Below are 26,670 nucleotides of genomic sequence, written 5' to 3' on the forward strand. Positions count from 1 at the left end.
CAAGTGCGACATTTCTCCAACTGCCCCCTCACACAGACCTAATTTCCCTGCAACTGTCCTAGGCAACATCTTTCACTATAACCCTCTCACAGTCTCTGTGCCGTGAGCACTCCCCTCTGTCTCTACATGTGCATAAACATACGGGTGCTTCACATCTGTTCCCGCGTTACAGTCCCCACTTTTTCTCATGTGCACACCTCAGAATTAAGCAAATGCAACATACACAGACAGAATATTCATCCTCTCATTCCCATAAACCTGTCAAGGCATATAGGCCAAGAAGCTATCTCTGCATAAATCTAAATCTCCTGCGAGGAAGCAATCTACTCAAAGGCAATAAAGCCAAAGGATATATTATTATCTTTGGTGTGGATCCTACTGGGCTGGGAAGTTGGCTGCTGGCTCCTTTCTGAACTTTCCTTCCCAGCCAGAACAGCCATCCCACAGACAAGTCTAAGCTTCCTTTCCTTGGTCTGATTTCCTCCTCCCGTTGTTTGGCTGGTAACCCAAAGGACAGGGTTTAATTATGGAGTTTGGAAACCTGGCTTACGCTACTCTGCCAGCACAGGATAAAACTTCATCCTGCCTTCAGAACCAGCATCATTCTGCACTGCTGATACCTGCATTATCCCACGCAGCATAAAATGAACCACATGGAAGAAATGCCAAGTCAAACAAAAAGATGGTTTTAGTCTTTAAACTTCTACTGCGAATTTCACTGAGAAAAAACCAAAACACTGAAGCTCAGAGATTATTGTATGTTAAAACTGCCCGCATTTTGACCATAGATTAAATAAATGGCAAGGCCTTTTTCTGGACAGGAGAGACATAGGAACAGATGGATCTGAAACAGGTCCAGGGTCCAAAGCCCCCCTCTCAGAGAGGAACGCTGTGGCGAGTCACTGGGTAATATGGGACGTTAACATCATTTGTACAGCTTTCAGATGACCAGTATATTTTCTAGGCAGATGCCACATTGAAGACTCATAAAACATTTTACACTTCTGGAGATAAAGCACCCATGTCAAATACAAAGGGCCAGACATTAATATCAGACCCACATGTGATTTATGAGGTAAGGCAGGGAACTGTGCACAGCACCACAGCAGGATGTGTCCCTCAGCGGGGAGCACCTTGTGCCAGTGTCACCCTGGCATCAAAAGACACTTCAGTACTGTTTTGTCCTTCACCACTGATGAGCTGTGGCTCTTTAGGTAATCTCTCTGCCAGCCGTGCTCTTGCAGTGACCCTGTTTTACACAGAAGCTGAGGCAATGAATTCAGAGAGGCTGCTGGAAAGCCACGGCAGAAGTATTGGGGTGGGGCTGTGTGGATATAGCATAAAGATGGTTTGAAAGTGCATCCCATGCAGGCAGGATAAAGCTCTTTTTCTTCACAGCTGTGACAGTGATAGATAGCTTGGTGAATCTGAGCTATATCTAGTTGGTACCTGGCTTGAGTCCCTGATGTTGCAAGGTGATTTTCTGCCATTTTACAGGCAAGTCTAAGCAGAATCTGGGATTCTTCTGTAGTAAGTGAGGAAGGTCATGAGGAAGGAATAACCTTCTCTTCTCTGACTTGTTCTTGCCTCTCTAAGCACCTCAGGAAGTTTGACACGGGCAGTTGTGCTTCTTCATGATGAGCACCCAGCGGTGTCAAGAGTGGCGGAAGTGCTTTGGAGGTGTAAGGCTTTAGATACTTCTCTTGTCCAGCTCAGCAGCTCAGTGCCACCATCTAGCCAGGACTTGGATGAGACAGAGATGATGACCACATGTGGGGAAAACCACCAGAAGTGACATCAAAATTGATAGCCAACCTCTGGCTGTTGCACAAATGGAGAACATTTGTCATTAACAAAGAGTACCCCAAACTTTGGGGGGAGTTAGCCCCTACTCTGACAATGATGTAGAAGCAGTGACCCAGTCAGGTTTTAGCCATCCGTGTCTGCAGAGGAGGTTGTGATCTCTCCCTTTCAATGGGCACTGAGCTTTTGTTCATGTTTTTGCCGCTCCATGAGTAGACCAGTTTAGTAAAAGGTGAAGCTCTGCCTTACATCATCTGGAGCCTGGAGCTGATGGAGGAAACAGCCCCTAGTGTCTACTGAGCAGGACACCTCACTGAAAACACCAGAGCCCTGGGGATGGTGGCAGCAAGGCAGTCACGGGGAGCCTGGCACTTGTCTGCCTGCAGGTCTACCCTCTCTGCCTGCCAAAGTGCCACATCTGCAGTCAATAAGGGCCCACAAGCTGGCTCCTCCTCATTAGAGGAGAGAGGGCAGCTGGCAGGGGATCCTCCAAGGGCTCCCAGGCACGGGAATCAGTCCCCTCCCAGTCTGGAATAGCCCAAATTTGGTGACTTTCTGGGCACGCTGTAAAGGACAGCTGTTTGACAGGGTCTCCAGAGAAAGCTGTGGGTATGTTTCCTACACGATGAAGGATATAGGTGGCTGGCCAAGTGCCCACAGAACTGATTTTAATGCTGTTCAGGTTGAATTTACTTTTCTGTGCTGTATAGTTCATTATACACAGTGCCCTGGACAAGCATGTGTTGTTTCAAAACAAACCAAAAACATACTATTTTAAATCCAAACAAGCAAGCAAGAAAAAAAAACCATATTGCAAAAGATCCTTTGGGCTATTTAGAGGGCCCTCTCAAATACTGGAGGCTGAAGATGAAAGCTCTGCTTGCCTTCATCTAACAAATAAGACTTCTGTTACTTTTATTGGCAATAAATACTTGATTATTTAGCTGTAAGCAAAATTGAGGCATTAACTTCACCTATGCATGTAGCACTGACCCAGAAAAATATTTCCAATAGTATTAAGCACCCAGATGATCTCAGGATAAGTGATCGATGGACAGTTAAGTATGTAACATAACATAACCCAAAAGATGATTAACAAGAAAGATCACACACAAAAATTAACTGAGAAGAGGCAGAAGAGCTGCTTCCTAAACCTTATGAAGTGTAACGCCCAGTGATATCTATTTTGATATGACGCCTCCAATCACACTTCATAGTATTACAGATTAATAAAACAACTCCTTCTGTAAGTCTCTTAAAAGTCATTACTAAGTGAGCTCAAGTGTTGTATGATGCTTGAAAAGTCCTTCTACCTTATATAAGTTTAGGGATATTAATTTAAACAGTATAACTGCAGGGCACAGCCTAGGCAGGTACTGCTTTTTGCTAAGTGATTGTCACTGCTATCCCAGAATTGAATGTGGACATTTTGACAGAAAAAGACCACCTATCTTTTGCTGCATTATTCAAATACTTCAGATATTTGGCCAAAATACAGAAGTGACGCACTACAGAAACATTCACAGCTGCAGGAGTAATAAAACCACTACAATATTTTCATTAGACTGACCTTTTCTCAGAAGAAGTTACAAGATGTTTAGAATTGATCACCTTTCTATACAGCATTCAGTGTATTCTGATAACAAAACAGAGCAACTGGAGATCATGTTCTCAGGCTCCTGAAAGCCGTGGCTTACCTGGCTCCACTTCATGCCATCCACTTGACTGGCTGCCACTTCCTGGAGAGCGCCCTTGGCTTGTATAAAACGGCTCCTCACCAGGACTGTCCATCTCATCCTCCACAGACTTGAGACGTTTTGTAGAGCTGAAAAAGTAAAAACACATAATAAATACTCTATGTACGGAAAGTAACAAAGGCACTTCTGTTGGCACATATCTTGCTAGCCCTGCTTGAGACTAACTTGGTTATGGAAACTATAACAGATGTAGGGCCCTGAGAAGGGGAAGGTGTGAGTCCTGCACAGCCATCCTGCCCGCCCAACTTCTCAGCATCCACTTCTTGTTTCTGATTTGCTTCATTGCTAATGACTAAACTTCAGTGAGATACAAAACAATCTCTCACAGAGTCCAGACTGAACCCTTAAACATGCATTAGTTTAACTAGAATATAGTTTAATATTTAGGCTTTTACAGATCAAAAAGTAGGACATTTTTCAAACTTCTATTTTCAATCTTTTAACCATAGCCGTTAAATTAACCCAGACTTCAGTCCCATAAGAAGAAGCGTAGACAAGTGAACGGTGGAAAAATCCATTCTTGGTTCAAACGTTCACGTTATCCTACAAGTATAAGCATTTTACTCTGCAACTGTATGCCACCAAGCATAAAAAGCCCCCAACAGGTATCTCTGGCTAGTGTCAGTACTAAAGGATTCCCTTGTGATATATCACACCTCCCTCACCAAAGACTCAGGAGACAGAAGAGTCCTTTCAGTGGTCTCTGGTGGCCACTGACTCAGACTCTGGTAGTTCCGCAGGGAGAGGATCCCAAAGCCAAAGACACTCAGCTTGGCTCTATTTTCTATAATGAGTTGTACAGACTGCGTGGGGACGTTACCGAGAATTTCTCTTCTAAGTACTATTCCAAGGCTGGGTCAGCTCACTTTTTTCACCAAATCTGTATTCTATTAAGACTTAAGGCATTCAAGAACAGGCTCCTCTGTGTAGGGGGAATGTATTTAACAGACATAAAATATTCCACTGCAATTTCTATTGGTTTAAAACTTGCAGCCTCTCTGCAGCTCCCCACCCGAAGCTCTGCACAGGTAGGAGCTGGCGGGTATGCAAAATCAGTTTGTGAGAAACAAGAAGAATAATTCTTGCGGTATGTGTGGAATGCAGGTTTGGCCATTCCTTAATTTAGAGAATTGTTATGTGTCAATAGGGGAAATTGTGTGCATACAATATAATTACCGCCTGATAATTCTGCTGAGTCTGTGTATTTAAGGAATATTTTTTTTTTCTGACTGGGAACAGCCTAATGAGAAGAAAACAAACATATTACCAAGTTATTAACTACCCATGCTGTTTATAATTAGCTCCTTATCAGTGGTAGCTATTTGCAGAAGAACAGAAGAGCAACAACTGAGCTCTTAAGTAACATTAATAACCTCACTTTTTGCTTCTGGAGTCACAACTAAATTCTACCTGAGAATGGTGCTAATGATAAGCACTGTAGGGTACACAGTTTACACGCAAAAAAGAAAGAGCACAAAGTTTTTATAATTGATATGTAATGGGAATTGTAGTCACCGAGCTTCATAATGTGCACACTAAGTGCAAAATGTAGAATGTTCTTCCAATCACTGCAAACTGTAAGAAGTTATTGCTAAGAGCCTCTCTTTAAAGATTTTTTTTTTTAAATAAAAACAACAGCTATATTCAAACTATAGAGACTTTTTACATGTGCGCTTGCTTACTGCAAAGCTGGTGGCACTGCAGACTGAGATAAAAACGTAAAAGAACCCTGGGCTGAAGTCAGACTTCCTTGTCATGTCTTTGAAATAAGTGATCTATTTTGGCTGTGGGGGACAAAAAAAAATCAATCTGGTTCCTTAATAGTGTTCAAGACTACCAGAGTGACTGGACTTGTTTATAAATCTAATCTCATGGATGGTTAAAGTGAAAGGTAAAAAATAAAAAATATTCTTGTTTGATAGTTGCCATCTAAGCCAAAATCAAAATCAGACTGGGTAGTCATCTGCATTAACAATTCAGTTTTTCAAAGGCTGTGTCACAAATTTCTAAATGCTATATGAAAATTAGAATGCATTATAGGCCAAGGTCCAAAAACGATGTTAGTCTCACAGATAACACTTTTTATGATAAAAGAATGCATATAAGTCTATCTTAAGACTTTCCTGCTATGACAAAGTGGCACATCTCAATATGCTCCAAATTCTCTTCTGCCACAAGTGAAACTCCAACAATTCTAGTGGAACTTCTCCTGATACACCGAGATACAAGCCAGAAGTTATGCAAGTCAATGCAGCAGTTTTTCTTCGAAGCTTGTACATATAAAAAGAACTTTAACAGCAATCCAGTTGAACATTTGGCTCTGTGAATCTGAAACAGCTCCACATCTTGAGGCCCCCAAACAGCTTGTCAAAGAATTTAATGGTTACTTTCCCAGATGAGTAATGATGCTGGCCTGGGTTTCCAAGTAACCTGGTAGTAGGCAGAGATTAAATTACCTGGTAGAGGATGTGCTAGGTAAAGACCTCCTCATTGCTCCTGGGCTCATGCTGTAGTATGAAGAACTTTCCAAATCTGAGAGGGAGAAATTAGGACCTGTTCCTGCAGCTATCGGTGCTGGGGAAACAAAAGAGATTGCAGTCAGTAAGTCATGTGAATAAGGCACGAATTGCACTTTCTTCTTCCTCATGAGTGTGTTTCGTTTCACGATGAGAACAGATGGGGTGTGGAAATTATTAGGAAATACTAATGGTAACCGGCATTGCAATCAAGAAGATGTAAATTTACCAAGAATACAATGTTCCACGACATAGACTCTTTCTTACATTCCTCCAAAGGTATTCTTTTTTAAAAAAAATTTAAACAATTATGGCAAGACTTTCTTTAAGCACTGCTTTTCTACTAATATCATTCTAACATTTAATCAAACTTGTTGCTTTTGCTTTTAGGACAACATCGCATCTATTGGCATAGTTACAAATAGGCTGCATCATCCCTGTAGCGTGCTTGGCATAATCTATAAGCAGTACAGGCAGGGAAATACACACTTCAGGACCTTTGGTATATACGTGATGTACATCACAAGCACAGAGGTTACAAATGCTCCTTGGAGAAAGCACAAAAGCAGATGAGAAACCTGAGTTCTTTTCTGCCTGTGAACATCTGAGTTTTCCTCTGGCCTCTCCTCCAGCTACATCAGAGCTAGAGACATACGACTCTCAAAAACTTTTATCCAGCATTTAGCTTCCACTGTTCACCTCTCATTACCTTATCCAGCACCTAAGTTTTATAGTAAGGTATATGAATACCTTTAATTTCCCTGTCCTAGAGCCTTGGTTTTACATTAAAACATAATGAATTCCTACACACCCTGAAGTTTGCAGGCACAAGCCTATGAACGCCATGTACCTTATTCTTCTGGGAACAGAACAGGAACAGAGCAGTTTAATGTTAAAGTCAACAGATAATGCATTTCACGAAGAAATGCCACTATACGGCAAATGGTACCATATCCACTGTCGCTGTTCCAGTACTATTTACAGGACAATACAACTTTGGGAGCTGACAATTACAGATCATGATTTTCTCTCACATTTCAGAGACATCTGAAAAAGGACGTACTGCACAATTAAATGCACAAGCTTGGCCTGGAACGTATTGTCTGAGAGCCCTGATTCACAGCAACAAAGGCGAAGCAGTCTCAATGCCACACAAGGATGCTGAGCCAAGTTTAATCTTTGGTCTGAGAATCTGGCCCATTTTCAACCATGAAAAAATCTTTCACTCTGACGGGGCAGGAGTGAGGAAATGAAGACAGGATAGCTCCTATCACCCAGCTAACATGTCTGGGCTGAAACGCAGGCTTCTGGGAGTGCTGCCATTGACTGTAAAGGGGCCAGTATTTCACCCCAAGTCTTAAGGAGCTCACAGTGTCAGATTTGACAGAGGAATAATGTAGCTTTGCAGCTGCCTCATCATCCCCACAAGACAATTAGTTGTTGTTTGGCAAGGATCTTTTAAGAACATCATTGAGACAGAAAGGGAACAGCCTGGATAGCCACGGACTTTTAAAAGCATGGGATGGAAAATACACAACGCCATTAAAACTTGAGAAAATCTGGAATGATCATTAAAAGGAACTAAGTTGGGAAGTAATTTATGACAAGAACACTCAAATCCTTTGTTATCTTCTCTTAACTATCATACGCTTCCTGCACACTGGGTATATGAGAGGGGGTGTTAACAGAAAGAAAGAAAAATTAAGCATAGTAAAATTAACTCATTTTATCAATTTGTGCTTTCTGCAACAGTTTCCTGACAGCAGCTACAGGAGGCTGTAAAACTGATGAATTTGCATGGAAAAAGAAACCGGTGTAAGTAATTTGTGTAAAAGGTAACACGGACATGGACTGCTATAATTCAGACACCCTGCAGATAGCAGACTGCTGCAGTGTGAGCAGTTATGGGTTAGAAAAATGACCACACTGCAGTCAGTCTGACTTGAATGGAAATCAATCATAAAGGTACTCTCTGCAGCATCTACTCCACAGTTTTCAGCAACTTCTTTGCCAAACAGATTTGTGGTCTGTAAACCCTTTGCTGATCAATTCCTCTGCACCCTCTACCTACCAAAGCCTAACTTACAGGTTAAGCATACTATTTTCCAAACAGGAACATAAAAAGGCAAGCACTAAATTAAAGCACCGTTTCTTTCTGAGGCACAATGAATTTCCTAGCCTTTGCAAGATTTATGAAACAGTTTTATTCCAAACAGATATGGAAGAAAAACTGGTATCTGGATAACGTTTCTCTTCTTTCTCTCACTTCCCTCTGTTTATCACTCTCTCCCCAAATCCTGGACGTTTCTGTTCCAACCCTTGACTTGGCCCTGTAGGAAAATGAAATGTATCTCCAGACCAGGGGTGGGGTAGAAACAATGTATTGCTAATGCTGTGTAAACTCAGCACAAAGTAGAAAGGGCTAATCACACAGTAATTTCCGCCCAGGTAGCAAACATGAAGGATGCTTTGTTTGTCACAGGCCAAACCACCTTGCCATACTCAGGAGCCTGTTGCCACCTGAGGGTTAAAGAACAAAACCCACCTCTAATATACACCAACAGATCTAAGCAGCAGAGGTTAAAGTGCCTGGCTGGTCTGTGGTGGCGAGTACCTGAAATCCCTTGGCAGTCCTTACATAGGAGCCACGATCCTGCCACAACCAGCTCAAGGTCTCTGGCCCTAGCAGTGCTGTGGCAAACATTGCACAGGGCTAAGCTGTTCTGAAATCCTTTCCTCTGCCTGCCTGACAGGCACATATTCGGTGCCTGTCTTTCAACAAAGGGTATTTGTATCTTTGCTTGCAGTTACTCCATTTACTATCATAAAACACAGCAACGTGCTGACGCATAGAGCCCACCCTGAGACTGTCAGGGAGAGGTTAATGTTTTTCATTTGCATGGCGGAAGGTTGCTTCCTCTTCCCGGCTGGAATTTGGTTGAAGCCATGAATGCTTTCTGTCTCTGCTTCAGCCTCAGCGGAGCTGAGCCACACCTTGCAACTCCTGCGCTGGGCTTCGGCTGCGGGGAAGCTCACTGCCTGGCATCTGCCTCTAGTTACCCTTGTGTTTTGCAGTGCAATGTGCCATGAGAGTGGGCGCGGTGCAGCTAGCCCAGCCAGGAGGCATCCGAGTCTGCTCCAAATGGCTTTTCAGACTGCCTTTGCGGACTGTCCACCTTGTATGGGCCCAGAAAGGCAACACTTGTATTTATTTGCAGGATTCCCCGCAAAGGCTGCAGCTCCAGAGAGTAAGCAAAGGGATCCAAGTGGTGCAAACTGTGGCAAAACTCTGTCTAAATTAACCCTCTTCATTGTAGCATGTGATGATCCACCATGCAACCTCCCTACACCCCTCTTCCTACACCCCAGGAACAGGCTCTGCCCCCACACGAAGCGGCAACATGGTTGGGAAGCTCCACTCCAGGACAGCCGGCTGTTACACGCTGCAGCCTGCAGAAACTCCAGGCAACGACATTAAAAACACTCCATTTCCCCCCTTAAGAAATGTTCTGCAGCAAAGTGACCTTCTGATAGTTCAGGAACATCTCCCAAACAGGAAAGGATGTCAGAAATTGCGGTTGCAAGTCAAAACAATAGTCTCCACCTACTGCCGGCATCAAGGTGTCATCTGACCCAGGGCTCCGACCTGGCAGGGGGCAAGGAGGAAGGACCCCTCTTCCCCTAACACTCAGCCCACTGATGTGTGCAGGCTTTCTAAGCAAACAAACTGATGCCGGCCTCAGCTCCCAATTTCAGCTGCTGGCATCACAAAAAAATCCCTGTGCAGATGGGACACGTTTCGCTCGTTCTGAGGGCAGGAGGAGCTAGTTTGCCCAAAAGGAGGAGGAGGAAGAAGGTGGGCGCCTCTGCCTGAGCACCATCACTGTGCTACTCCTGGGGACACAGGGCAGCAACGCCCCTGCTGCCAGCCTACTCTCTCCGCTGCCAGCTTGTTAGCTCAGATCTTCACCCAAAATGTCAAGAAAAATAACAGAGAAATTAACAAAAAGCCCTCTGACTTAACCCAATTGGAATATTTATTTTGAAAAATTTATTGAATTACAGAACAGGAAACCCACTAAATAAAACCAGCTAGGCTGGCATTTGTCTTCCTTGGACTACGGCACTCTCTTTTAGTCATGTTAATATTTAGTTTCTCTTTTTACCATTTTCATGTATTTATTTTTACAAAGGGGATGGGATGTGACTAAGATCATTACATGTGTTAACACTGCAGCAAAGTGATAATGTGTTTAAGGTTAAATGGGAGAAACATGACATTTGACTAATAAACTTTTTCCTGTGTTGTGACTCCATAAACAAAGGGAAACACACTGTACTGCTGCTGCCGAGAGGAAAGGGGAGCTGGTTTGAGTTTTTTTTTTTTGCAAGGCCTTTGTTTCCTACACACTGTATCGTTAGATTCGAAGAGGTTTTGCCGAATACAACAGATATGAAATGTGTGATGTTCATTTTAAAATTACAAGTACAGCCTGCTATTGACCATCTAATTATGCTGAGTTCCATTTATAAACATAGCTAACCACTAAGTTTATAGAGACTTTTTGTGCTGCTTTAATAGGATATTGATCGAGAGCAAGGTTTGAGTGGACTGCCATTGAATTGTGTAATGGCATACAAAAGGCAAGGTCACGGCAACTGTTCACTCTATGCCTGCAGTCTATTTTTTATTATAATCTTTTTTTCTTCCTCCCATACCTAAGCCCAAACAGTGTGTTTTGGATAGCAGTGCTTTGCTAAGGAATACAGAGTATCTTTTTAAATGTTAATTTTCATGCTGCTGACTTTAACTACCTTCACTACTGTAATGCTTAGTATAGCAGAAAACATACAGGCTGCTGTTTAGAGCTGTTTTATTATACCCCGGCTTTCACACATGTGCTCTGCGTGGAGGAGAGCCTCTTCTCCTCTCCTGGGCTACAGGAAGGCAGCAGCATCCTCCCTGCCCTTTGCAGCTGCCTGCCTGGCCCAGACCCATGACAGGAGCCGGGGCACCCCACACCTTGCCATAGGCATCCAGTATGTGCTGGGGCTGGCAGGACTTTCCTTTCAGTTTGTTTCAGCTGTACCTGGCCACTGGACGAAAGGCATGAGGAAGCTGTGTTTCCTCCGTCGCACCCACGCTCCATGCCTGGAGCGGTGGCAATTACTTTCATTTCTAGCACTTGTCCACCTGCCTCACAGCAAGGACAGCTTCAGCCCCTGCCTCCATTGCTAAAGCAGCCGCTAACCAAGTCTGGCACGCACCCCATCCAGCAGCCTCGGTGTTGCAGGATCCCGAGCTTTTCAAAATGCCTTGGCCACAAAAGCACCTCTTACCTGTGGAATTAGTGTAACTGACTCAGGGATAATTAGTTGGACCATTTCTGTGTTTATACAGGAGTGGTAAGCAACTGCATGTACACTTGTGTGCTTGTGGTTTCACTGGCTCATTAGAAGGATTAAAAGTCACCCCACTTGCTCCGTACAGCTCCTTACTGCACACAGCTAACATCTTAAAACTCAAAGCGTGGCATTTTCAGTCCAGGGCACAGTCAGAATTCCCTTGTTTATCAGCATGAAGAATGATGTCATTTTGACAAATAACACAGCACAAAACAAATGTGTTTGATCTGGCTCTAGCGAATGTTCATAAATCCTAAGTCTTTCTTCACATCCTGGGCAGTGCAGTTTATCTGGCTGCTTGAAGGACCTCCAAGGGAGGAGATCTTCCCAGCAGCTCTCTACACAAGAGCACACGGTGCAGACTCAAAGCCAAGAGAGGAACAGCGTTCTCCATGTCTCTCGCCCTGCTCCAGCCTGCCATGGCCTCCCAGCCTCTGCCAAGCAAACAGGACTGTACCCTCGGCAGTGGCTTGGCACCACAGCCACCCCTCTGCCGGCACCTTTTGCAGAGGGTATTCTCCAGTGCCCTGCATATAGCTGCACACAGTGAGTGGAATATTTTCCTAACAAGGGTAGAGAGGGGGAAAGTTTTGCTTTGCCAACAGCTGGCTGTCAGTTCACAAAACTTGTATATCACCAACGCTTCTGCTTCTGAGCCTTTTGTTGTCAGCCCAAACCTCTCTGGAGATGGAAGAATGAAGTCTCTGTTATCTGAAGGGGTCTTCCCAGTATCTGGCGTGACAGACAACACTTAGAAAGGAGCTCACACCCTTTGCCGGCTAATAATACAGGAGAACTGACAGCATGGTCTGCAACATCCACATCAGATGGGGTGGAGAGGGGTCTACCTGTTTTTCAGATGAACATTTATGATCTACTTTCTCTATTTTACTAGGCTCTGCAAGATTCAGTAGCTGGGTAGCATTTTGAAAGAAAATCTGCATCTATAGGACTGAAGAAAGCAAGTTTCTGTTACCAAAACAGTCTAGACTTGTTCACAGAAACTGTGATGATCAGCACTGATAAGTAAGATAGATAATGGTAACAGCTGACCTTTTGCTTGATTAATTCATTCCCCAAATTTGCATGATGGAGACAACTGCCTATTACTTGAGACTCCTTGCCATGTGGACCTCTGGGAACTTTAGTAAATAAACCTGGCACATAATTGCTACCGACAATATTTCGTAAGATTAATTATAGATAACAGCAGCAAACCACAGGCCAGTTAAAACTGTGGGAAATCACACATTGCTATCATCATATTATCAAAAGCAAGCATGGAAAGAAACATGACAATGGGCATACACAAAGATTACCTCTTTGTGAAGCCAACACAGTGCATACTCAGGAAGAGAGCAGAGACTAAACATGAGGGCCCACTATGGAAAGGCAGGCTTGTTCCTTCCCTAGCCATGGTGGCTTCTGAAGGAGCAATGACTTCTTAGAAAGTAAAAACAAGAGAACGGACTGAGAGCATTTTGATTACTCAAGCTACAGACTGTAGCTGCCGGTGAGTCTGGATGATGTCTGTTCCTACGGTGAGCTCCCCAGCATGAAAGTAACCCATGGACTGGTCTCAAATCAAGACACAGGAACATGTAGACAACCCAGCAAGGGTTATATTGAAAAGCACACTCTTTAAAAGACCTTGCCTGCCAATTTAGGCAAATATGCAGCAATTACTTTGTTGCTCTGTTACGTTAAATAAGTCTTTGAATATTAGCATGTGAATTCATACTGACTTCACTGTGAATTTGTTGCTAGACTCTACACTAAACATATCCTAGTGGGTAGCCACGGCATGTCAGGCTGTGGGCTTCTCAGACCTCACAAAGTAAACAAGGTTATGGCTGGTCAGGACATGTCTGGGGCATCTCCAAGGAAAATCCAGGGTGATATCAAAAGCAGAGTAGCTAAATCAGTTGCTGGCACTCTTCCCTCTGAGTCAGTTCTGAAGTGATATCCCGATATGCTTTGGGGACACTATTTTTGGTAGAGGTGCTGGCTTGTAGACAGGATGTAAAACTGAGGTCTTGACCTCCCAGGATTATTAAAGAGCTCATGAAAAAGAGTGCAAACCCCTGCGTCTGGAACAGATAAAAGCTGAATCTTTTTATTTTGCCCACCAACACCTCATTTCTTATTTCCGATAAAGTTCATGCCTGTCCTGCTCTTCCTGCGTGCAGGTGCCCTACCCTTGGAGGTGGTGCATTTCAACAGCAAGCAGAGGGAATGTCGTGGACACAGGTCATAGTTTGCAAAACATGCTGAATGCTAGGATTTCTGATACACAATGTTTTCGTTTAGTTGCAATAAAATATACTGGAAGATTAATAGACATGAAACATGACGCTCATGAGGTCAATGCCAAACTCTCAGGGAGGCTGGGACTGGGGCTGGCTGTGAAGGCTGAAGTCCTGAATGGGGGCACTTTTCTAGCAGCCCTGTCCTGTGCACACAAGAAGCATGGCTGACAGAGTCCAGAGGCAGTTCTGCTGTGTAGGGCTCCTACAGTGAAGATAAGATTGTGGTGAAGTGGGATGCCTTGCAGAGGAGGAGAACGAATCCTTTGGGCTTCAAAAGCCTTACGCTGTCACACTGAAATAAAGTGACATAACATGGAGACATTCAAAAGACTGGCGTTAACTTGGTTTTGTCCACAGTGCTGCAGGTATCAGCAAGTTAGTGTACACAGTACAGTGAGTTACATGTCAAAGTCCCTATTTAAGCACTTGAGCAAGTGAACTGATTTGCAAATGTGCTGAGCGCTCAGCAGCTCCTCTTGACTTCTAAGTTCTCTTAACTTTGTCCTTCTCACAAAATTCCCACCAGTTGTCAGGGAAGAAAACTCAGGAGAAATGTCTGCCTTAAACTTTTTCTCCCTCTATCTCTCTCTCTAGCACATATAACTGACATTCATGTATCTCCCCCTTGCCACGCTTTCTTTGTAGCATCCTATTTTTGAATATAAAGCCGATTTACTAGCTAGTGCAAGTCTTTCCAAAAGAGGAAATAAAACAGGAAAATCCTTACAGAAACTCTGTGTTCTGACTCAAAACCACAGATTCTCTGCTAGGTTTGTGCCAGTTAGATTCCAGCCCCAGAAGGACTTAAACTTAAACATGCTCAGAGCCAATACATAAACAAATATTCTAGGAGGAGAACCATTTTTATCACTGGCTGTGCTAAAGAGATTGGTTACAAACCCTAAGGTTTTAAAGGGGCACGTACTTGAGTGGTTCACCTGGAGCAGTGGTAATTGGTGACAATGTGATGTTACTGCATAGCTCTACACTAGCTGCAGAGAAGATCCCCAAAGGACTAGTACCTACGGCCCTGGCTTACCAATAGTCTCTCTGCAAGAGACTGTCCATATGCTCTCCTTGGACTATCTGGATTATGTCATAGCAAAATACAATCAATGCACCTTTGATCAATGGAACAGGGTGGTGACAGGTACTCTTAATTCACTGTTGTTAGTGAGCATTGACAAGTCTGTAATGATCATGCTGCAGTGTGTCATTCATGCTGGGGGCATTAGCATTCTTTAAAGGTCAAAAAACAAATCCTTCTAGAAGACTGAATTCCATACAGGAAAACGCAGGCCTTGCGAAGTCAAGATGTATGCCTCTGCACAACTGAGATTATCAGAGCTGAAGTTGGTACAGTTGTTGGCATTATTAACGAGTTCATCAATTTGCAGGTGTACAAACACATGGCATGGATGAACACAACGTGCAAAAGCAGCGTAAGAAAATTTCCAGGCTTATGTGCACAGATCATGTTGTTTCTAGAGGTCTGGTTAAAATACAGTCCTTGGATCCTGCAAGAGATCCATTGGGTAAGCTGATCTTTGTAGGCATTTATTTGCACTCTGATACAGAGTCTGCCCATTTTCAGCTGGGTACCAGATCAACTTGCACATGCAAGTTTGCAGAATTAAGATTTTTTTATTTACTTTTTAAAATTATGCTATTTTGTTTTCCCATTAAAAGGTGTGGCACATAAACACTGTCCACTGGCGAGAAGTGGGGAGAAGAGACTCTCAATTTTCAAGACGCTGTTTCTGAATTGGGGAAGGGGCACAATAAGAATCAAAGAAAAAAACTGGGATTGCAGAAACCACATAAACTGGCCACAAAATGATACTTACTTTGTGAGACTCTTACTAGCTCAGTCACACTGAAAACACCTGATGTGACAAAACTGTCCTGGAAGCCCAAATGTCCTACAAAACAAACAGAGTGAGAGAACTGCGATTAACTTTAAGCATTTAATGACAGTATTCTCAAATACTTTACTTTCATTTAGACTTAAGATGTGACATCTAATTTCCCACTTAGCAGTAATTATTGTTTATGTAGGTGGGTAACTAGTCATACAGCTATGTAGGCTGCTTTGTGGTTTCTATCTAGAGGTTAGGAAAGCTAACATGACACATCAGCAGGGAGATTTTTACATGTTAAAGCATCTCAACAGGAAATCTGAAACAAAAGAGGACTATTTTAATAAACGGTTACCTTGGATGACCCCTAATGACTTCACAATTGAAATGAAAATACTGTACCTAGGAAACAGACAGGACAGCTAAGTTCCATAATCGTTTTAAACATTATTCTCTAAAGAAACATCTGATCAGGATTATCTACCCATTCATTCAAACAAAACAAGATTTAAAGATGTACTCTTCATTTTCTAAGGTTACACTAGGGAAATCTTAAAATAGCAGCTGGTTAAAAAAAAATTAAATTAATGCCTTTTCCACAAAAAAAAAAATCCTAACATTTAAAACTAGCTTTTGAAAAGAAAAATAAATCTCTGCATAGGAAAAGTATTAACTTTGAGCTTTGGACTGTCTTTAGGAACCAGGGCATATGCTTCCACGCTCGCCTCCGTTGTGCAAGGAATGCCTCTACACTTGGTATCAAAATGTTATTACACTTTACATAACAGTATTTTCCTTCTTCTCTGAAAACATGCCTACCACCAAATGTTCATTTAATTTTCACGGGTATGATCAATTACAAAAGGAGCAGCTTTTGGGCTGCAACCCAGTGTAAGTGTGCAGAGTGGGATACAGCAGTTCACGCGGGACATATCTGGACTTCAATTAGAGGTCTGCAGTTAGTTGGCCAGACTGACCTCCTGCTTTTGAAATCAGGGTCAAAGGAGAAATCTCAGGATAAAGAGATTATTAAAAGAACTGTAAAGTCCTACTTGTCCACAGGATAAGTGGCATACCTTTTTAGGTTGTCCTACTTAGAGTCACTGATTCCAGTGCATGCACACATATATTATTGAATGATTTGCAGGGGCACCATCTGCTCTGTTGTTAATTGTTTGTCAGATTCAGTACAATTTCCCTACATTCAGTATATTCTACTATACCCCCGTGCTCATCACAGCAATACCTGCACACCTCCTATAGTGACCAGAGCAATAGGACTAATGCAAGCTGCGTATTTGTTCTCCTGTCTTTCTTTCAGGGTTGTTTAAAAAAACCAAACATATCCCATTGCCATTTCTACCTGCAGAATGGGAAGTAAAAGAAATGCATCTTGTGCGCAGGACTACAGAGGTTGACATATCGGGGAAAGGTTTGGGAGAGAGGTCAGCCTTTCATCTCCAGCCAACTCCTCAGCGATTTCTGCTCCTGCACAGAAGAACTTCCCTGTTTCTGCGAGGACCCTATGGTGCCAGATGAACGCAGTCGCTAAGCTAACAGACTTGAGACAAGTTTCTACATCAGGCATGTTTTTATACTTCAGCAATAATGATGAGTTTTCAAACTGTGTATATGTATATCTTTGGGCATCCTTGTGTATGTGTGTATACATATGTATTATGTACACAAACATATAAATATACACAAATCTGTCATGCTCCAGCTGTAGATAAATGTACTATAAAATATTGAAATTGATGCTGAAATTCAACACAAACAAATTCCTCAATCTGCAAACAAGGTTTTTATTTACATCAAGAGAATAAATTTTTCTCTACTTCAAATGAAAAAATGTTCTTACAAGCTTTTATTTTTCCTTATTTTCAACTCAGAAATAGCTCTCAGATAATTGTAAATGCTTTTGCCTGATCCACTTTGTATTTTACCATAATAAAGGTGATGACTACATCATTCTGCTTTTTAGAAATGGTTGCAGGCCATACACAACGTTTGTTCATTGACAATTTCCCAAGTATTTTTAATATGAAGATCTACTTTTCATATGCTGCAGCAGACCTGCCTATTGAATTAAATGATCTGTGAATTAAAAATAATTCTCTTAGGTCTTCACTGAAACCACTCATGTGCCTAAAATTAAGCATATGCTTAAGTGCCTTGCTGGATCATGGCCAGGATGCTTACTACTCCGCAGAGCCCTTTGTAGGGAAGCCAGTCTATGCTATATAACTTCTCATACTGTGCTCATCATGGCAGTATCTGACCAACTTCCAGAAGTGCATTCAGCAATGCTATGAACATCTGTCACGTGTTGTTTTTTCACAGTGCAACATACTGGCTCTGCTCTAGTGTCCACTTCTACCTGCATTTCTAAGGCACGTTCCTATCACACTAAGAGTGAAGGTGAAATTTAAATATGGAAGTAAAAAACAAATCACAGCTACGGTAGGACATTTGGCTGATTTTTTAAGGAAAAGTCTAGAGCCCTTTGTAATCATCCAATAAAAACATGATTGTCGCATGGCTAACTGTGTTACCTTAACCTAACAAGCACAGGTAAAACCAGAAATGAAAATGCTGTAGAATGGTTTAAATACATTCTAGCTTTCACGGTCCCACAGGGCATAAGAAAAGTTGAATAAGTTAGCTTGGGCCTGCTAACTTCATTATTCTTATTTTGCTGGGTGTACTTGAAATATGCACTTCTGTAGTGGGAACATTTCTTATGCGTGTACATGTAATAGTAATCATTAAACAGCAGCATGCAACGAGAGTGATTAGATTTTCATCCTTCAATACTGAAAATAAACATTTCACAAATGAAAGGTGAATTTCACAATTCTCCAATTTGTTATTTACTTATAAACATTAGGAAATCAGGGACTCATCTCGCCAATCATTAATAATATCTTGATACCCATAAAAGCAATGTCCTTGGCTTAGAGCTGTATCTTGAACTCAATTCGATGCACGGTTGGTCTGTGAATAGTTCGGTAGAACTCCATGAAAGTTTAAAGGTTTGCCTGGATGGTTCAGATTGCAAAATCCAGGCCTAAGACTGTAGCTTTTGCTGAGCTGTGATAACAGTGCAACAAGAAAATGAGAGAAACAGGACAAAGAAGCTAGACATGTAAAAGAAGAATGACTGGGAAATAGCAGGATTGATAAAATATGTGAAGTAAACATTTTGCGCCTATTAACAGGGGTCAAAATGCAATAATGTATCAATTTGGCTGTTCCACTTAATTCTGAATCAGAAAAAAATAGGTAAAGTCAAGCAATTACATATGCAGTTGTTAGCATTAACGAGCTCCTTTACTGAAAAGATGATTAAACATCTTGAAAGCTTGCAAGATTTACTTTTCATACAGCACTTTACTGAAATACTCTCACTGTGATACCTTTGCTAAATATCCCAAAGGTAGGACATTGAAATTGCTGTATACAATCTGGTTATCTCCGCAGCTTTGTGTGACAGTCACATTTTGGTAGGAAAGCAGGTGTTCAAAATGAGGATGAGAGAATTTTTACTCACTTTATAAAAAACTAACAGAGCTCATTCACTGAAATTCTGGGTATTAATTAAGACACCTGGCTAGCCAAGGCAGGCCCTGACTCAGCAAAGCAGTTAGAGCACGTGCTTAATTTTAATCACATGCTTGACTAAAGCATATGCTTATTTGCCCTGCCAAATAAAGATAGGCTGACAAGTTAAGCAGGTATTTAAATATATTGTTGAATCATTGCCTTCAACCCAAGTCTAAGTCCAGCTAGGAGTTAGCTCATTACACAAGACCTCACTTCGGCTCACAAGGATGATTGGTTTTCCCCCAAAGGGGAAAAAACCCGAGGCTTATAAGACCAGACTGAATAAAGCAGATCAGGATACTAGCTAATAAATAACATGACATTACCCAGTCGCATGTTTGGTATTGCATACAAACACGATGCAACACTATCATAACAAGTACCACATGAAAAATGTTTTTCCATAGCTTGATGATTGCTTTAATTGGGGAGAAAATTCATAATGCAATTTACGTATTCTTCTTTTTGATCCCAGTAAAGAAGCCAGAAGAACAGGCTTGAATTGCTGGAGCCTAATTCTGATCTCAAAGAAGTTTTAAACAAGTCTTTCTACACTGATCAAATAGAGTTTCACCTAATTTTCTCCTAATTTACACTGGCAGAGGAGAAATCAGGATTAGGACTTGTTGTCTAATGCTATTTGTTTTGAATTATTAAGCAAACATTCCTATTTCAATGAGTAAACGTGTACAAAGGCAACTAACCTTCGTCCTAAAATCTAGTTTACAGGGAGAGTATTGTCTGCTTTCCCAATTAATGCTGTAAAAAGGAGTCTCAGACGTTGAGCTACCAATCAAGAGCTTGTGTTGTAGCTTGAGAAAATCATGACTGATGCAATTACTTTTATGTAGAAAGTCTGAATATGGTCTATAGGTTAAAGTTCATCGGGTTATTGTTCCTTAATTGAATATCAGAAGATGTTTTCAAGGTGCTCAAGGTATTATTGTTATTTAATTAGCAGGCTTCCTTGTGTAATCCAACAGTATTATTTTTATTATAAAATAGTTAGATTGCACCATAATATACAAGGTATTTTCTAAACAGAGATACAGCTGATTTCCTGAAATCCAAGCTTAAATAAAACTGGGAAAGAGTTACTCCTTTGAAGATGAAAAAGTCCATATCCAGTTATTTCTCTTCCACTACAGTCTGAGTCACAACGTATTAAGCTTTGGAGAACAGCTTTTTGGGAGACTTTGATTCCTTTTCAGTGTTTTGAAATTACATGAGTCCCCCAAACGAGCACTGAAGCAATTTCTAAAGCCTTTTTCATGTTCAGCATCTCGCTATACATAGCCATCTTAAAACCTTAAAATAGTAATAATCAATTAGGGTCTCAAGCCTATTATCTTAACCAAATGCCTGATTAAAAGAAAAGCCCTCTCTGCTCAAAGTGCAACTTGATTCCTTTTGGTTTTATCCTCTATCTAGATAATCCCATGTTTCACAAACAATGTGGAGCAATAATATTGATTAGAAAATTAATGTGTGTATCACACAGCACATGCAGGCCTTGAGAGAGGGGATGTCATCAGAGGGAACCCGGATCACCCCAAGGACTCCCAAAAGGTTAGCTATTCCACGGCTGCACTGGCTGAGGAGGATGGGAGTGACAGAGTTAGTCCTAATCTGTGTTCTCCAGCAAAAGGAAACGACAGAATATGCATGCTTCAGTCAAGACCTTCATAACATTTACACTCTGCTTAACTGGAAGGTGAGTTTATTAAACCTGGGCTGACCCAGCCACGGCAGCCCCACAACTGCATTCCCTTCCAGAAACACATCCCTCTGCACAGACACAAGGTCCTGCAGGCAGTCTGGCACAGTGGTTGTGTGCCATGTGCTCGCACAGGGAGGAAGGTGCACCTTGCTTCTGGGAAGCATCCACCTCCAGGGCAAGCGTGGGTGGCCGGGGGAGCACCCCTGGGCTGAGACCAGCTGCTACCCAAGCACTTGTACCAGCTCACCCTTGCCTGGGGCAGCAGCAGTGAAGTTCACCAAGAGATACTTGGTCGCTACCTCACGCTGGAAATGGAAAGCTAGATCCATGGGGCCAAACCTCATACGCTAGCTTCGTCTCTAAAAAAAATATGGAGACTGAAGAGACCATCCATCTGTCCAAGTGAATGTCTCTCCCGTTCAGATGGAAGACAGCACGAGGGAGCTGTACACAGGCCTGAATATTGCACATAACTAACGAAATCTGCATTTACCAACAGACCCCAAATACCGATCTCCAGAGCTGGCACAACGGCTTCATTTTAATTGCTTTGTACAAAATGCATTCCTCAAATTTGTAAGCGATAAACCTTTAATGGTAAATTATACCACATTTTTAATTAATGGATTTTTTATCGAAGAGTTAAGCAAGATATTATACATTAAAGGTGATACAGAAACCTCTCTTGTTCCCTGACAAATGCTCCCACTTCTATTCTGTCTTGTTATTTCCAATTTAATTTTAATGCCACAGCAATAACTCACCTTCGACAAATTACACATTTTCTTATGAAATAACTGCTGGGCCACATGTCATATATGCCGTTATTCTCTCCAGCTCACCTACCTGCCTTTGGCTGAGATTTTAAGAAGTGCTAGAACTTTCTTTGTGGCCCATAGCAGAATGGATTAGACCGTCCAGGGCATGTCGTGTTAGTACAATAGAGGAACACTTTTAAGGCTTTAAAGTCATGTAATACAATTCTAGGCTGGATCTTTCTTGTTAAAAAAAGTAGAATGGGAGTGATTGAAAGAGAAAAGGGCCAATATTTGACAACAGAAATCAGCATAACCTCCTAACAGCGGCAGTCATGGATGACTGCCCTTTGACCCTGGGAGATTATGTGGGATTTCAATGACAACAGCTGGAAGTGAGCATGTGAGAATAGAGAACACAGATCTGAGGCCTCCTACAAAAGACTGCACAATCCCTGCCCAGATCTGAGTGTTGATTAGAAATTGTTTCCTGGTCCTGGCTTAATAGAGTGTGATAATGAAAGTTTTGTTAACACTTCACAATATGCAAAACCATTGGTAAATGACTTGCCTTTTTGGTTTTTAGCTAAAATGTCTGTATCTAGCAGACAGTAAAATTGTGAAGCGCTGCTAGTTTTCGTGGGTGCACTTCTGATACCAGTACTCAAGTTCAGCTCCGTTTCCATACAGTTTGTGTACTCTCGGTGGCCATCGGGAATCAACATCTCAAGGTGCTGGGAGTGGCTCGGAGAAAGGACACTCACACCTTCACTAGGGAATCCACCTGACCCGCCATGATGGGCATTCTCCCGAGGTGAATCAGAACAGAAATACACATGTAGCATCTCACTGCACATTGCCTTTCATACTCATGCCATTTTAGAATCTCTAGTAATAACAATGGCTAATTATTATTTCAGTATGTGTCATGTTGAGCTCCAGAGTCTGGGTAGCAAACTAATAAATGTGGACCAGAGCAAATGTGGCATCAGGCTGGCTGTGTCACCAACAACCTGATCCTGCACGGATCCACAGCAGCTTCAGCTCTTAGGAGACTTCAGCTCATTTTGTATTTAAGTGCAGAGATAGTGGAATTAATGGCAACTTAGTAACGTTAATGAACCGATTATAGATCGGAATCAATCATGTGAGGTTTTGTCCAAGTGGAAGGCACAAGGATAGTTCCTTTCTCTTGAAGACAAAGGTCTTCTTGAAACATTGAAAGCCCTTCAAGTTCATGTTAAGGACCTTGTGCAATGGAAACCATTCCAAGATCTAAGATGTTTGGTGTGGTTTTTAATTTCTGATGACTCCTAACATTGTAGGGTACTTTTTGGTACTCATGTGGGTGAGAAATCAGTTAAATACAGTTTTTTGATAGAATGATAATATACCAAATATACCATATACCAAATTCGATAAATAAACTAACTGCATTAATACCGATAGGGGCCTATAGCTTGAAAAACAACAGATGTCTTAAATTAGCATATTTCTGTTTCAGGTCTTCAATCCAAAAAGCAAATATTAAAGAAAAAAAGAAAAATCATTATAAATGGTCATACTCATTTGGCAGCTTATAAAATAATGCGCTCCTCAAAAGCCTTTCGAAGTAAACGAGATGAAATCTACCCTGGGATAATCATTCTGGAATATTTATGGCATCCAACAATAAAAAGAGTAATAAAAAGAAAAGCCTGCCTCCCTGAAAATAATAATACGAAGGAGTTATTTATCTTCATATTTTCATATCAACCCTGGTTACAAGAGCAATGACAGCTGTGATCTCCAAGGTCTGCGGTGATATTGCCAGTTCAGCTTTGCAGTTCGAAGCATGACTCAATGTCCAAATGAGCTCAGAGAAACCACCCAGTTTCCCTGAGCTTCCCGGGGATGCTGATGGCATGTGCTGCTGCAGGGCGCTCCCCAGGCTGCCAGCAGCGGCCACCCACCCACCCTCTCACCCTTGCAGGTGAATGATAAATACAGGCACTGGAGGGGGAGATTCGAGAAGGTGGGTACTGCTGTCCCTGTTCCTTTCCTGCTGCAAGGCCTTTGTAAAATGAAAGCCCCAGTGTCACGAGCTAGGCATTGCATTAACTTCAGGAACCCCCAGAGAGCTGAAAAACCTCCTAAAGAGAATAATGTAAGGATAATTTCTTTTCAGCTGGTCATTTTTTGATGTCAGCATCATATTTCTGGTACAGCCTGAAAACATCGGTTTCTACAACTCCTTTGTCTGGGGGCAATCACACACGCTCCATCAGCTGTCCTTGCTCCTCTTACTTCTCATCAAGTATCAACTGAAATACTGCCTCCTGAATTTTGTCCACTGATTTCTAGGAAGCTCCTGGCAGAAGTAAGGGCTTGTAGGAGCCGATGCTGGGGCTGCATGCTGTAAGCACAACACGTAGCCACGTTCTGGTCTTCACACTGATGGAGCGTGCCTCGGTACATGCAGAGTTTACTTGGGTTTACACTACTTAAAATTAGAATTTAGCTACAGTATTAATGCCATAAATATTATTGTTGATGCTGTGTGAAAAACATCAGTGTGAAAATAAATGTAAGGATATTTGAAAACTGGTGTGGAATACTTAGGTATTCAGACTAATCACGGACTGAAATAAGCACATTTGTTTCAAATCCTGTTTATAGCACTGCAGCCCCTCCCTCCTTTAAATCTTCCTCTTAACCATAGTGATGTTTATTGAATACCTGTCATTTCTCCAGCAGCATGTGCCAACAGCGGCTCACCAGTGCCAGGCTGCATGAAAACCCTTCTGTCTCCTATTCTCCAAGGGGCTCCCTTAGATCAACTACTCACCATACCCAATACACTGAAACCCATAAATTTGCAGATACTGCAGTCAAAATTCTTAACAGGAAAGTGCACCCATTTTGCCCAGTGTAGCATACTGAAATATCACATGGTGAGAAGCATTTCTCACCATGTGTAAACTGTCAATTTGATTTGAAATTAAAATTTTTGATTAACATGAGCATTTCTGAGCCTCCCGCTGGCAGCAGCCCTATTGCTGAAAAGTGACATGATTTGTGACACACATGCTGTACAGAAGCCCCATGCCAGCAATTGTTAAACCCATTTTCATTCTGCTTTAATACAGTATGACACTGAGGAAAATAATTTTAATATTTAGGAGAAAGATGGTAAGGGCTTAAGGACTGAAGTCCTTTATGGGTGTAAAGCAGGATTAGAGCAGCACGAAAAAACAGCACGGAAGTCTCCCCGTCTCACAAGTCATGTCTCTCTTCAGCAATAGGGACCATCTGCAGGAGGCTAAGAAAGGTCCATGGTAAAGCACAAAGCCGCCTTTTAAATCCAGCTGATATTTCAAACACAGCATGAGGTACTTTCCACCTATGAATGCCGAGATACTTGTGCACGAGGAAATGCTTGCAACTTCAATAATTACACCCTCTCATACGGGAGGTAGGATTTTCTGGTTTCCACAGTGGTCTGTTATTTTTCCATGTTTATTGTTTCCCCAGAGGTATCAGTGGTCATTGGAGATAGTAACATTTATATGGTGAATTACTTACAAAAAAGGAAAGTTTTGTGACTATTGAGACTTTTAAGCCCAGGAATCTACCTCTTCATCAGGGTGGTGGGAAGATTTTTGTTAGTTTAAACAGCTACCAAGTGAACACAAGAAATGGGACACTTTTGTGGCGACAGATTTTAAGGCTATGATACACACACGCAGAAGACAAAAGTTCAGTGGGGATTTTTATAAACGTAAGCCTGTGTCACTGTTGCAAGCTGCTGACTCAACTGTGTCACCTGCGTATTTCTCAGAGTGGATCATTTTTTTTCCAGTAACATCATGTTCTGAGGAAGTTTATCATGAAACAAATATCACGAACAGTCATTCTGAGCAGCAGAACAGCTTTGATAAGTGTCGACATGCATCTGACTTTTCTTTGAGCTCCTAACACTATTCATCACATTAAACACTCAGCTCTGCTGGACTCTCTGTTCCTAGTAAACACAGAGAGATTTCTAATTGCCATAAAACAGTGAGTTAAAAAAATGTAGTATTTTAAAAATAATTTTAGATGGTGAAATACCAGGATGATTCAGATGCCCTGGAAGTATTCAGTCCTGAACATATAGCTGTGGGCTCATTTATGTTAATAACAGTGCCCGAGAATTCAATCTGCATGAAAAACATGGTCCTCAATAAAGCCATGATATATAGTTATTATAAGTATGCAGGTTCTTTTAAATAAGTCTTAAGTTTAAATAAGCGTTGTGTGTAAATATCTAGTTTTAATTAGTATATTGCCAAGAAATTATACAACTAGACTCAGCGATGCTGTAATTATTTTAGGATCTATAAAACCCTCCCTCAGCTGGTGGTAGCTAAGTGCACCCTCTAAGGTTACTCTGCAGATACACTCGGAGCTGAACCGAGGGAGTCCGAAGCCCTCTGGACACAGAATTAGGGGGCTATAAAAAGAGGTGTTGGGTTTGTGGTTTTTTTTAACTTGCATGTTAATTTATAGTTATAAGAATAATACACATACATACTCAGAGCATGTGGCAGAATTCTCTAGAAAAGCCCAGCGTCCAGGAGGAGCTGGTGGGGCCAGGGTCAGGCGAGGGCAGGCAGCTTTCCTGCCCTGCTTTGCTGGGTGATACGGACACAAACCCCAGCAACTTCATCAGCTGTTTCCTCTCATCCTCCCTTCCTGGCACCCCTCTCTCTTCACACCAAGGCACTTTTAAAAGACTGTGGCTGGACACCATGATAATGGAAACTGTAGAAATATCTGCTGAAGATTAGATAGTATAAATGCGACATGAAAATAAGGATGCTGGGCATGGAAGCCAAGTCACAAGGATCAGCCAGCTCCACCTTTCCCCGTGGGCTTTCCTCTCCCTTCAGAGTTGCTTCTTACACCTCCTCTGCTG

At 42.0% G+C, this 26,670-nt stretch overlaps 1 protein-coding gene across 12 annotated transcripts in view; it reads right to left on the reverse strand.

Moving 5' to 3' along the window:
* Positions 1 to 26,670, reverse strand: part of NFIA (nuclear factor I A) — a 254,322-nt gene that overhangs the window by 75,816 nt on the left and 151,836 nt on the right. For all 12 annotated transcript variants that reach the window (XM_076340076.1, XM_076340066.1, XM_076340074.1 and 9 more), the window contains 3 exons: positions 15,639 to 15,713; positions 6,017 to 6,134; positions 3,501 to 3,628 (listed from right to left, as the gene is read on the reverse strand). In XM_076340076.1, coding sequence (XP_076196191.1) covers positions 3,501 to 3,628; positions 6,017 to 6,134; positions 15,639 to 15,713 — 321 coding nt within the window. The remainder of the gene's footprint in view (positions 1 to 3,500; positions 3,629 to 6,016; positions 6,135 to 15,638; positions 15,714 to 26,670) is intronic.

Source organism: Aptenodytes patagonicus, chromosome 5 (genome assembly GCF_965638725.1).
Source record: "Aptenodytes patagonicus chromosome 5, bAptPat1.pri.cur, whole genome shotgun sequence".
Taxonomy (NCBI): Eukaryota; Metazoa; Chordata; class Aves; order Sphenisciformes; family Spheniscidae; genus Aptenodytes; species Aptenodytes patagonicus.